Raw genomic sequence first — 13,014 nt, forward strand, 5'->3', positions numbered from 1 at the left:
CCATGTACAACATGTATGTTCTATGAAACATGTCTTCATCTTTATTTGCAGATGTAACAGCACAGACTGTTCTGTTGTGAACAATGAATCAAGGTGCTGACAAAGGGAATAGTTCCTCCCTTCTCTGATCGCCTTAAAATAGATTTTCTATTCCTTCCTGTTCTTACTCTTTCTCTCTCCTTCTCACGCTCCCCTTTTTAATGCACCCTCTCTTCTCTCACATGCTCCATGCTAAAAATATCCTTGAAGTCATGCTCTTCCCTTTTCTTTGTCAGGTGGAGTCTGGCTTCTTCCACGAGAGTGATGCTAAGACTGTGGGAAAGTCAATCAGGGACCGTGTGGCACTGATCAAATGGAGAAGGGAGAGAACAGTGTCTGCTGCAGCTGCAGTGGATCAAGGTGAAGGGGGACACAGGATCCAGATGATACCATCTCAGGGCATCTCTGCTGGGCCTGCACATGTGGGACAGCCTTTGCTAGAACCAGAAGAAATAGAGGCAGACCAGCAAAACAGGCTGCGTAACCTACCAGCCAGTGCCACCTCAGTGACATGTAAGAGATTCTGTTCTCCTCCACTCAGAAACATATGAGCTTAATCTTTGACTTTTTTATGAGTGCATAATATGTGTGTCTCTGCAGCAGATGGCACACTTGACAGTGGCATGGGCTCCACTGTGTACTCAGACTCTCACAGCAGCCAGCAGAGTGTCCTCTACCAGTCCCTGCTGGAGCCTATTACTATGGCAACACAGCAGGTCTGTATCAGGAGCATACACATCCAGGTAGATCACGTACATTCAGATTTATTAAAATACGCACTTTCTGTGAAAGGAGCTGTGGCTCATGTGGCTATGGAACAGAACACAGGTGCTGTATGTTCATCTGCTCAGTCAGATGAAGTCACATGTTTTTGAACATGTGCAGATGAGTCTTCATTAACACAGTCATGCACATTACATGCATAGGTGTTTGTCATACTTTCATGTGTCATTGGAAGGAAGTTTTTCTGTCCTAATCACTTTTTTGGTTATGATCTTTTCATTTGGAGTAACTTGTGTTTTGCTTTTTGGTTGCTCCTCTATCAGAGCCAGAGCGGTAGCCCTTTTCTGACACATCGATCTCACTCCTGCGAAAAGGGTGAAGTATGGGGGGCAACACTGAGCCCAGAGCTCAGGACTCGTTTGGGAGCTGCAGCCCGGAGAGGAAGTGCCCCTGTTATTGACACTCAGAGGGCAACCCAGATTGCTCAGCTCCATGCCCTCAATCAGTTTCAGAGATCAATCACTCCCACCCCCACCGTACCAGAGAACGAGCCAGAGCTCAGCCCTTCTGGGATGATGGATGGCTTCCCCTCCCAGAGTGCTCTGCCACTGCTGCAGGTCTCCCCTGTCTCTCCACCTTCTGAGTACCGCCGCCTCAGTGACACCAACATCAGGCCGTCGTCAGAGGCCACCAGTGAGAACTTAACTTTGCCTGTTTCAAGTGGACGCAGACACTCTGACCTTACTAGTCTTCTGAGTCTGACCTCTCATCATAACAACCATTGTGCAATGCATAAAAGCCACACATGCCAGGCCTGCCTGTCTTTACTTCTCTTAAGGTCACAAGAAGGGAGCCATCGCCGACCTTCTGTTATACCAACACATCTCTGTCCATGTGACTTTAGACACTACCCGTCCTCTGGTGGAACAGTGGCCACCCTTGGTAATGGATGGCTGAAAGGTTCAAGGGACTGTTCTGATTTCTCACTGCTTCAGCAGTCCCTGTTCAATATAATTGGCCGCAAAGCAGCCCCTTGTCACACCACACCCACCCAATCCTCCCTGCTGCCCTCTTCAGCTGCTAACAGACCCTGCAGTGAAGGAGATGGCAGCCTGAAGAGCCATCTCATGAGTGGCAGTTTGGCGGGGGACCAAGAACCCCTCTGGGACTGCAAGGATAAATTCTGTACCGGAGAGCAGCAAGTTACCAGGGCTGTGGGAGTGGTAGGTCGCAATAGCAGACAAGTCGCTTTAGTTTCCCATGTGGGGTCAACACCTGCTTAATTGATTTCTCCCAGCCTGTAGGAGATACAGCATTTTTCTGCTTGGAGCTGGTCTGACCTCCTGTCTACTGTCTGAGTCTTGCTGCCTGCGTAGGCCTACAGAGCTGACCATCCTTTTAAAAATCTTAAGCTTGCTCCTGTCAGAAGACAATGGCACAGTCTCTAACAGACCAACTTTCCCTGCTGATTAATTTTAATCAATTCCTTCTAGATCTGACCTTGATTTTAACATTTTCTGTTTCTGCTTTACTGGCTCAAAGCTACAGCTGTCTTGCTCCTTAGCTTGTGTTGGATAGAAGGTTTCTGAAAGAGAAGGGGTGGCTGTCTGATCTCCCTCCTCTTGGTCTCCTGCCATTTCTTCAATGCGTCCTTATTTTAACGCACACCTGTCACCGCCTATTCATTGTTGAAACAGATGTTTCATTAACTTATTTTTATCCCTCATCCTCTGATTATCCTTGTGTCCGGTGTGGCTTTATAGAATCTGAACAGTTTTAGTGGGATTTCATCCTTGCCCAGTGAAATTCACCCCCAAGAGGGTCTAATTTGAGTTTCTGTCCTTTGTGTCCTCAGACCGGTTCAGCAGGTCACCACAATCAGCCATCTATCCAGGGCCTGCCTTCTTCCAGCACACCAGTGCACGCACCACTGCAGTATCTCCAGCCTGGACACAGCCATCCTGCCTCTCCGTATGCTGGCCAACACTGTGCTGCACCACCAGCTCCAGCAAGTATTTCAGCATCATCAGCTGTTCCTTTGAAAGTCCAACAAGCTTGTCAGAACTGTGCGGCCCCAACTCGGGCTCACTCTGTGTCAGGATATCCTGCTCCAGTTCAACAACAGACTGCTGCTGCTGCAGCCACCACCCTTTCAACACAGCAGCCAGCACAAAGCTACCCTCTTGCATCTGTAGCCCCAACTGCAGCCATGGCCCAGTGTCTTCCTGCACAAGCTCCCAGCACACTGCAACAGGTCCAGGCTGCAGTCAGTTTGCCTAGTCAGCAGCCTAGTCAGAGCTCCTCCACGCCAGCACTTTATACCCAACATATACCTATTCAGCAAGAGCAGCAACAGCCCTTACTGCAAAATACTCAGTCCAATATACAACTAACACAACATGCAGGGCAGGCTTATATTCAGCCCCAAGTCCAGCATAGCCAAGAAACCCTGCATAGCATACACCAACACATGGCTCAACAGCCTGCCCACCGTTCTCAGATTGTACAAGCTCCTGGTCAGCAACAGGTCCCCACCACAACTCTACAGAAGCACAGTCAGAAGACCATGCAGACAGCAGTTCAGCTACAGAGCCATGATGTATCCCAGTCTACAGTCCAACACATTCAGACCCCAGCTTCACAACCTCTTCCTACAACGGCCCCAGTTATTGCAGGCACACATCAGAGTTTTCTTGCGGCAGGACTACCTGATGTTGCTCCTGAGAGCTATGGACATTCTGCTATCAGTGTACGGCAGCAACAGGTTGCTCCAGCTCAGACCCAGTACCTGCCTGCACAGTCCACTGCTGCTCCACAGACGTATGGGGGAGCTAACCACTTAGTGACTCCTCAGAGCCTTTCAGCCTCTTCCCAGTATAGCCAGACTGCGCATATCATACAGCAGGTGAGTGAAAAGTCTTGATGATCACTAGAAATTTTATAGCAAGGTGCCATACACAGTGTTGTTCAATTTTATGTTTGTTATCCCCTCTCTGACCTTGCCCTGTTATTTATTTATCATCAGTTTCAAAGCATTGCTGCTTGGACTTAATGTGGGTGGGATGCAAAATAATTAATTTAAGCAAGTTAACATTTATACAACTGCTGGTTTTGGAGCTACTCTTATTATGGTGCTTGGTTTTGATTTTGTGCAGCTAAATTGGAAGCAGCTGTGTTAGTAGACAGTTGAATGATAAATCGAACTGGCCAATAAACGGGAGTTTCTTCGGACAACAGCCAACCGAGAAATAATTTAACAGTAATAAAAACAATAACAGTGGCTTTAGCCGCTGCATCCGCTAGCCCTCCCCAGGCTGGCTCTGCGTCTGTGGTACACAGTGCTCTAGTATGTGCAGCAGATTCGGACTGATTCCAGACTTAGGGACAGGATGGAAAATGTGAGCTGTTCTCATCTGGGTCAATAGCAGCAAATGCAGATTTCCAAACTGAGAGATGAAAACTTGAATCCCTCCCTTGTCCTTCTTCCGTAGAATGTTCTTGCTGGTCAAAACATTTCACAACTTGGACAAGATGGACAGGGCCATGGGCACAATCTCAGCCAATCAGCTTCTTGTGCGGCAGCCCAGGCACATCCTACTCAGCAGTCAATAACTCAGGCTCCTGTCCACCAACAACTCCAACCTCTGCATATTTCAAACTCTGTACAACAAACACACCCATCACAGGTATTGTCAGTCTGTTCTCACTGCTGTCACAGATCTTAAATAATACTTGTTGATATTTCTTGTCTCTGAACTATTGTGTCTTTCAACAGTTTTTTTCTTGGATTATACAGACCAACAACAATATAGCTATAACAATATAGATTTGAAGCAAGTTGTCTTGATGCATCCTCCTTCTGTTTTGAGCTTTGTTCTTTAGATTATTTGATTCTCCTCTGTTTCTTCTTCCCTTTTTTCTTTTTTCTTCAGTTTTCTTCACAGTATCCCATAGTCCAGGTGATGGCAGCTGTGACTGACTGTGAATCCTCCTACCCTCACTCCTGCACTGCCCCTCACCCTTCAACCTCCTCTTCTCTTAATCACATCTTCCTTTCTCCTGGGCAGACTCATCCTGTGACCCCAACTATCTCCCCTCTTTCTCCTCTGCACACTGAAAATGTGATAGTTTCACCCATGTCAGTGTCTCTCATCCCTTCCCCCTCACCCACACTGGGCAAGGTGGGACCCACATCCCCACAGCATCAGCCCACCGCTGCTCTGCAGCAAAGTGTTAGACCTGAAGCTTCCGATTCACAGCCTGCATTCATATCAGCACTAACCCACCCCTTACACACACACACTGCCACGTCCCAGAACACACACCCTTACACAAATGGCAGCACTCAGCCTCTGATACAGGTAATTATAATGGCTGCAATGGAGTGCAGATGTTTGCCAAGAGGGTGTGAGCTGGAACCTTTGATTGTGATAATCTCTGTCAGGCTGTTTTTACATCTTTGTATGCATCACACAAAAAGTGTTTTTAGAGTTACTGTACTCTTATCCTGTGACTGAAAGATAGAAGGCACATTAATATAATACATTAAATAATGCAGGTTGAAGTATTACTAAAGTCTTGCATGTTGTTATACATACAATAATAATAATGTGTTGTGTTGTTGTCTTGTTATAGCAGATTCCCCAGCACGCCCAGGTCAGCCATCCTGAGCTTGTCTCCTCCGCTCAGCTCACCCAACCTGCAGTCTTCTCCCCACCTGTGCAGAATAGGTCAGACTTGAGCACAGTCACCACTGCTGCCCAGCTGGACAACAAGAACCAATGCCAGCTGCCCATGCAGGCCCAGTCCCAGAGTCAGGTTCAGAGCCAGATTCCTGTGCTGCAGCCCTCTGATTCTCAGAGAGCATCATCTGGTTCTGCCAGTTCCTGCCTGACTCAGCAGAATCAGGTCACTTCTCTCACAGGAGCTTCAGCTCAGGGTCCTACAGAGACCAACACTGAGGTATGGGCACATGACACACAACTTTTAGTTCATTTTTATTTCTTCGGCTCACTGCCTTGCATTGCAAAGACACCAATACGCTTGTGTGTAGTGTCAACGTACTTCCTCACGAGTCACTGTCAGAAACTGAAATACATACTTACATTCATGGTTGTCTCTTTTATTTGGTTCTTTTTGTTTGTTTTTGTGTTTTGTGTGTAGGATCAAGCCACAGAGAAACACACTGGAGGACAGAGCTATGACAGGTACTAGATTATATTCCCCCAGCCATCTTTGCAGGGAACGAGTCAGTGACTGAGCAAGTATGCATTTCTTAGAATTACCGACTAATCTCAGTTAGCTCTCATGTGCTGTCAAATGGACATTAATCTCTCGAGCAACATTGTTCCTGAACATAATGCATCTGGTTTTAAGTGATTTTCTCTTACTGCAGACTTAAAGAATTAGAAGCACCATGGTTTATACTATTATAGTAGATACATCGGTGCTTTGCCATGTTGAAAGGAACTTTGAATTGAATGGATAAATTGCTCTTTTGTCTCACACAAAGAGTGGAAAAAAAGAGAGTTTTAATAGGTCCAGTGTGAAGGGTTTAAGGGCATGCGTTTACAGAGTATTCCAGAACAGACATCCCTCATCACCCGCCCTGTTGGAGGGTGATGAGGGATGTGATGACTTTCAGCTGGCTAAAGTCTGCAACCAAATCACTATATGCCACTAAATCCTACACCCTGGACCTTTAACACTACCAAAAACAATGCCTCTGTCAGGTGTGTTTTTTTGTTTTAAGCTCCCTGAGGCAGGGATGTTGTTTAACACACACTGAGTGGTATGAAGACACAAACATGTTTATAATAGTGCACTCTGTTCGCATCTGTTGATCTTTTGGATCACTGCTACCTGCAGCAGCTGAGATTCCTTTTAATTTCAAAAAGTTGTTCAGTTGTTCCTTCGTAATGGATAACAGATAGCTAATCCCCCCACAAGTCTATCTCCCATTGAAGCTTATGTAGAGTTTAGCGTCACCCATGGCTGATATATCAGACTTGCCAAATCCTGCAGGCATTCCAGAGTGATGATAAATATAAACCTTCTCGCTGAGCTCCATATCCAAGGGGAGTTTAGGACCATTAGCGTCTTTCCATTTGCAGGACATGATTTTTATCTATCGCACCCAGAGAATTGTGTGACAGTGGACTGGCATAACGGTCTCGAACATGTTTGAGCATATTTGTTACTTGTTATTTTTTGTTAGATACTGAATACAGCTGCTGGTGCATTTATACTTGAAACCACATATAGTAAATTTAAAGGTGTGTATTCGGTATTCAAGTTTTCATGAGTGCAGTACTTACTTCCACTAATACTTGCATTTCCTCACCAATACCAGTGTCAACTCTGATGCCACGTCAGGGAAGGAGATGAGTGATGGTTACGAGGGGACACATGGAAGTAAAGGGGAAGGGAAAATCCGCAAACACCACCGCAGGTCCGCACGCACTCGTTCTCGGCAAGAGAAGATCAGCAGGCCAAAGCTCAACATGCTCAATGTGGGTAACCAAAATATATTCTAAGGTGGAACACTTTAAGCCCATGTGCAAATATGGTAGTAGTCAATATTATTGTGTCCACTCTCGTTGCAGGTGTGTAACACTGGGGATAAGATGGTAGAGTGTCAGCTGGAAACTCATAACCATAAAATGGTCACTTTCAAGTTTGACCTGGACGGAGACGCACCGGAGGAGATTGCTACATACATGGTGTGTGGGAGTCGCTGCCTCTTGAATTGATGGAAAGGTTTTTGTAGTGTGCTGTGAGCTCTGCATTGCCTGAGATGCTCAGAACTCTGAAGCTCCCTGTGTTGCTGTTTTCTGCTGCAATGCAGTAAAAAAAAAATCTTCTGTCTCTCTCTTGCTCTTTTTTCTCTCCTCAAATCCCAACCAATTAATATTAGGCTCATATTTTTAGATGGGTAGATGAATATTTATGGTATAACTGCTCCACCAACGTATTGTTTAAAAAATAGATAGTACAAGGCAAACACCTACTTGTGAATGTGAATTTTGAAGTTGTTTTGTCTTGGCAGCAGACTTCAATCTTTTATACTAAAATATACTAAAAATCTTTTATCCTAAATGTTTTATTTTAAGCGTTACTTGTTAGGATAAAATGATCTGTATTTATTTACTATTATTTATTATCAAATCCTTATCTTATACATTGCAAACTTTAGTTATTGTATTTTTTTTTGTTTCCTTTATTTTAAGTTTTCATTTTTATTAGTTTTTCATGTTTTTATTTTTAGTTCCTGAATACATTTTCATGGTAAGTTCTTTGCATGAATTATAATATGTTTATGTAGCATTGGTAGAAATAAAAAAGGCAACAAACAAAACAAAGAAAATCTCTCGTAATCATAACTCATGATCCACTAGAAGCATAAGGCGATGACTGTATCTTCCCTCTGAGTGTATTTTTATATTTTGCCATTAATTTGCTGTGTTCAGGGTTTTTTTGGGCATCAGCGATTCTAAAGAAAGATTTGTTGTCGTTTGTTGAAGTTCATCCCCAGGTTGTCAAATACCAGTGTTTTTGTTTGGTGAGGATTAGGCTTCCTGGGAATTAGATACAACAATCAACAATCTTTCTTCAGAATTGCTTAATGGTGCGCTCACTAACAGCAGCCAACAACTGCTGCATATCATTCCTTCAAATTTTCTGGCGTTAATTTATGATGCTTACATTTTTTTTTTAGTTTTAAAATGTGAATTTTAATCTTTGTTTCCTTTTTTTCCTCCATCGTGCCCCTCAGGTGGAGAATGATTTCATTCTGCCTTTAGAAAAAGAAGTGTTCATCGAGCAGCTGAAGGACATTGTGGACAAGGCAGAGGACATGTTGAGCGAGGACACTGAGGGTGAGAGGAACTCTGACCAGGAAGGCAGTCCCAAACAGAATGAAGGAGCTGGCACACTGGGAACAGAGGTGAGAAAGGAGCTGTTGACAGTTAAAAGTTGCAATGGCGCAGTCTGCGTCCGAGTGCCTCCCTGGGATACATCATCCTGACAGCACTCTGGGGATGGCGTTGCGTGCCAACAAGAGCTGCCAAAAATACCATTCTTGCTGATTTGACGTTTTGATCTAACTCGATGTATTTCCAATGTTCAGTTCTTTGTCAGGCTGGAGAAACCTGTGTAAAAAATTCTATTAAAATGGTACAGATGCCTCATGTTTATGAAATAATCCTTCCTTTTCTTTAGGGATTGAAGACCACACCCAGCACCGCACAGCTGGTGTACCAGCAAAATGGTAAGACTCTGAGTCCCCTGGAGTGGCTCACACTTCTAACTTCAAGTTGAACTTGGCAACTAGTCCATTTGTATTCTTAAGAACAATTAAAATGAGAATGATGTAATGAATTGCTTTAAAGCCTTTTTGTATTCTTCAAATATAAGAAGAATTAAAATTGATTTTATAGGACATGTGGAAGTATGAGTTTTTCTGTCTCTCTGTCCTTGACAGTCCTCCACACTGGCAAACGCTGGTTTATCATCTGCCCTGTGGCTGAGACGCCTATGTTAGACAAAGAGAAGACTGTATCTCACAGCTCTACATCCCAAGGTATGCTGCACTCTCAGAAACACTATAGTATCACTAATTCTTCCTTACTATCTTCAGATTTACTACTTACTAAACAAAGTTCTCCAATATGATTTTTCTCTGCCAGGAATATGTTGTCTATAGAATAAACTAAATTGTTTGTGTCATACTTGCTGCCAATGATAGTGAAGACATTGTGCATGCATCGGAGTCGGGGTCAGTTATATAAGAGTGCTTCTGCAGTGGTTCTAGGCAGAAATGAAGGGCAGAATTTATACTCCATCTGACAGAGCCTGATGGGGAAAAACGAGCAGTGATGTAACACTCTGGCACCCGCAGGACCCAGCTCTTGTTCTTCATGGCCTTGACTGAACTGAGAACAGACTCCCAATCTGTTCTCTTCCTAATTAACTTTTTTTTCTTTATTTCTCCAGAATCTGAAAAGTCCACTTCATCATCAGTCAGGCCTGCAGTGACTACGGCAGTTGCATCTTTGTCCTCCCAAACTCTGTTGTCGCCCTCTTCCTCCTCTCTGCCCGCTGCAGCTCAGGCCTCAGTGCAACTTCAAGACCAAATCACTGACAAAGCGAGGATCCAACAACCTCAACCCTGTGCAACTAAACATGGCCCTCCTGCTTCTGGTACCAGCCATCACAACGCCCTTCCTGTGGAAGAGCCTTGCATCTCTGCTGTCTCTATGGTAACCGACATGCCATGCTGTGCTATTGTGCCACCTGTCTCTCTGGATGTGAATACTGTTGATAAAGGAGCAGCTGGTGGTTCGGCCTCCTCTCAGACTAATCAGCCCAATCAAAACTGCAGTCCTACTGGAGAACTAACCACTCAGCTGGCCTCCCATCAGTCTGTGGTCCTGCAGCAACCCTATGCCACGCCCATGCAGCCTGGGACAGTCACCTCTCAGCCCCAGAGTCCAGCACATCAGACCTCCCAGAGTTCCCAGTCATCAAGCCACCAGCAGCCAGTGTGTGGGGGGCCAGGAGAGTCAGACAGTGAGGGACCACGCAGGGTGGAGTTTGTTGACCGCACCATCAAGACTCTGGATGAGAAGCTGAGAAACCTGTTGTACCAGGAGCACGCTCCCTCCCAGCCCTCCAGCACTGCGTCTGACCCCCAGGCCTCCAGTACAGAGGGAGTGAGCTCACCTCCAATCTCAGATGGCCAGAGCACAGAGGGAGCACATAAGAAGAAGAAAGGGGATCCACTGGTAAATTTCACTGTGTGTGTGTGTGAGAGAGAGAGAGAGAGAGAAATCTGAGCATTGGACATTTGTTAGAAGCTAAGTTAATGGAAGCATCACTGCCCCTTCCTCTTATTGATTTGACTATTGGCTGTTAAGAGCAAACTTAATACTGTGTTTAAAGAGGGGGAGGGTAACAAAATTACTGCTGTCAGCACAACAATTCATCACGATCTCTTTCTCTGGCAGCTTCATTTTGTGTGTGTGTCTCTTTCGGCATATGCATGCTACCAGAAACAAATTAGGGTCTGACTCATTCACACAAAAGGGAGGTCAGGAGAGGATAATGGCTGCCCTTACCACAGTCATCTAGTGATTTACCACCACTTACCATTTACCACCACCAATCAAAATTATTGCAAACCCCTCCTACACACACACACACACACTTACTTACTTACTTACTTACTTTTTCCCTTTTAGCCCTTGATTCCTGAGCGCACAGATAGTGCGGCTGTGCGAAGTGACTCTGTCGTGGCAGGTGGGTAACATTTTTTATGAAATGTCCATGTCTTCTAATTAATGCATTGAATAATTTGTTTTTTAAAAAAACCCTTTGTCCTCATTCTTTAGCCACTAACAGGGTTTCTAACAGACGTGATATGACTGCCAGCTCCAGTTCAAACAGCTCCAAAAGCCGATTTCAAGTAAGAATACACTTTCAAAACTCTTAATGAGCAAATCTGCTCAATACAAACGTCATTTCACAAAATGAAATTGTATTACAAGTCATGACTTATGCCATTGTTTGCCCTGGGTCCAGTTCGTTGCGTAAACATTGCATTAGTTGATGATGTTTACAGATTTTAATTTTGTTATGGACAAGGTCTTCTCTTCCTTCCAGATCATCCCGACTCCACCGGATGTCATTTGTCGCTTAGAGAAAAGCAAGACGAACTGCAGCACATGCAGCTCTGCAGCACCCTCTAGTGGTTCTGGTGGGTCTCACAGTCAGACCCAGGGCAAAGGGAGCAAAGAGAAGGACTGTGTGGCTGTGGGCAGATCCACAGTGTCAGCTACAGCTGATAATGAAAATGCAGGAACATCCAAACTCCACAATAGCAACCGGTACTCTGCCCCACCAAACTTTTACCAGGCCACCCCCATTTCCAGCCCTGATCTCACCCCACACCATATCCCCCGCGCCCAGACCATTGACACTCCGACCCATCACCATTACCACCACCGCTCCTCTCACCTCTACTCTGACTCAGCAGATGAGGACAGCAGCAGTGTGGCCCTTCCACCAGCCCACCCTGCTCCCCCAGCTCATGCCCTGTCTGAGCACAGTGGCAGCGACCTCATGAAGAGGGCCGTGGCCTTCCTGCGGCGCTCTGGTCGGAGCAAAAGTGAGCAGAGCTCCGATTCACCAAGCCGACAGCCTGTGGCAATGAATGGTCACGCTCCCTCGCCTTCTGTAGGACATGCCCATTCATCCTACATCAGCAGTGACAATGACTCCGAGTTTGAGGATGCAGACATGAGGAAAGAGCTGCAGAAACTGAGAGAAAAGTAAAGTAACACACACACATGCACTCATCCACAACTGTTGTACAGCCTGTCAGTAGTGATGTCATCAACATTTTTCTGAACTCACTTTACAGTGCTTGATTTTTTTTATTTTTTTTATTGCCCATATTTAAAAGCAGCAGATGTGATTCCTTGTATATTTGCTGCTGTATTGAGAGCTTCTCATTTATCATGGCTCGTGGCTGCTGTAAATGCAGTTTTATTTTCATTTGTTGAAGATGCCAGGCATTAATTTTCCGTCATTACCAATTTGTCAAGGGAGGCCTATCCCTTCTCAGTTATCAGTTACCACATTACCACATCATTAAGAACAAGTGAGCTTATCACTTAATTGAAATTCCTTTCTGATGAGATATTTTGATCATGCTGTAAAAATAAATGAGATTCCACTTGTAACATGAACTGTCACAAGCTCCAGAACAAATTTGTGATTTTTGGTAAACGTTTTGTAACATTATGTGCCCACCGCACTTAAAATCACTGAAGTGTGACTTAAGGTTGTAGTTAGTAGCAGAGATATCCAGAAGTAATAGTTTGTAATGGCATGAAAACAATTATCAGCAATGAGACAGGCCCTGCTAAAATTCTGGCATTATTTTTGACAGCAGAAAAATGGCTACGTTGACATTATTATGATCTGAATAACACTGGATTACATACACAAATAACAGCTGTTATATTCTAAGAAAATGTAAACAATACACTCCTGTGCACAGGGCTCATCAAAAGCTAAATGATCACTTACTTCAAAAGCCACTAAGTTGCCACACGTGAGTCAGGAGAGGTTGTCTCTTGATGCACGTATCCTGACTGCAATGACAGGGACTTTAGTGCGCAACATGAAGACTAAATTACTGAGGGGAAAAAGAACTAGCAAGAAGAAGCAGACTAGCGGCCAGTATTT

The 13,014-nt window shown here is 44.7% G+C and overlaps 1 protein-coding gene across 10 annotated transcripts in view; it reads left to right on the top strand.

Annotated features, from left to right (window-relative positions):
* Positions 1–13,014, top strand: part of LOC124063588 (serine/threonine-protein kinase WNK2-like) — a 41,355-nt gene that overhangs the window by 20,152 nt on the left and 8,189 nt on the right. For 3 of the 10 annotated variants that reach the window (XM_046397380.1, XM_046397381.1, XM_046397386.1), the window contains exons 8-24: positions 276–552; positions 640–755; positions 1,086–1,985; positions 2,618–3,667; positions 4,254–4,448; positions 4,695–5,123; positions 5,398–5,724; positions 5,926–5,969; positions 7,115–7,274; positions 7,368–7,484; positions 8,537–8,707; positions 8,983–9,031; positions 9,245–9,343; positions 9,757–10,547; positions 11,004–11,061; positions 11,154–11,227; positions 11,425–12,092. In XM_046397380.1, the coding sequence (XP_046253336.1) occupies positions 276–552; positions 640–755; positions 1,086–1,985; positions 2,618–3,667; positions 4,254–4,448; positions 4,695–5,123; positions 5,398–5,724; positions 5,926–5,969; positions 7,115–7,274; positions 7,368–7,484; positions 8,537–8,707; positions 8,983–9,031; positions 9,245–9,343; positions 9,757–10,547; positions 11,004–11,061; positions 11,154–11,227; positions 11,425–12,092 (5,525 nt within the window). Of the gene's footprint in view, positions 1–275; positions 553–639; positions 783–1,085; positions 1,986–2,617; positions 3,668–4,253; positions 4,449–4,694; positions 5,124–5,397; positions 5,725–5,925; positions 5,970–7,114; positions 7,275–7,367; positions 7,485–8,536; positions 8,708–8,982; positions 9,032–9,244; positions 9,344–9,756; positions 10,548–11,003; positions 11,062–11,153; positions 11,228–11,424; positions 12,093–13,014 lie in introns of all 10 variants that reach the window. The other 7 variants (XM_046397382.1, XM_046397383.1, XM_046397387.1 and 4 more) reach the window with 7 other exon arrangements.

Source organism: Scatophagus argus, chromosome 8 (assembly GCF_020382885.2).
Source record: "Scatophagus argus isolate fScaArg1 chromosome 8, fScaArg1.pri, whole genome shotgun sequence".
NCBI classification, from domain to species: domain Eukaryota; kingdom Metazoa; phylum Chordata; class Actinopteri; family Scatophagidae; genus Scatophagus; species Scatophagus argus.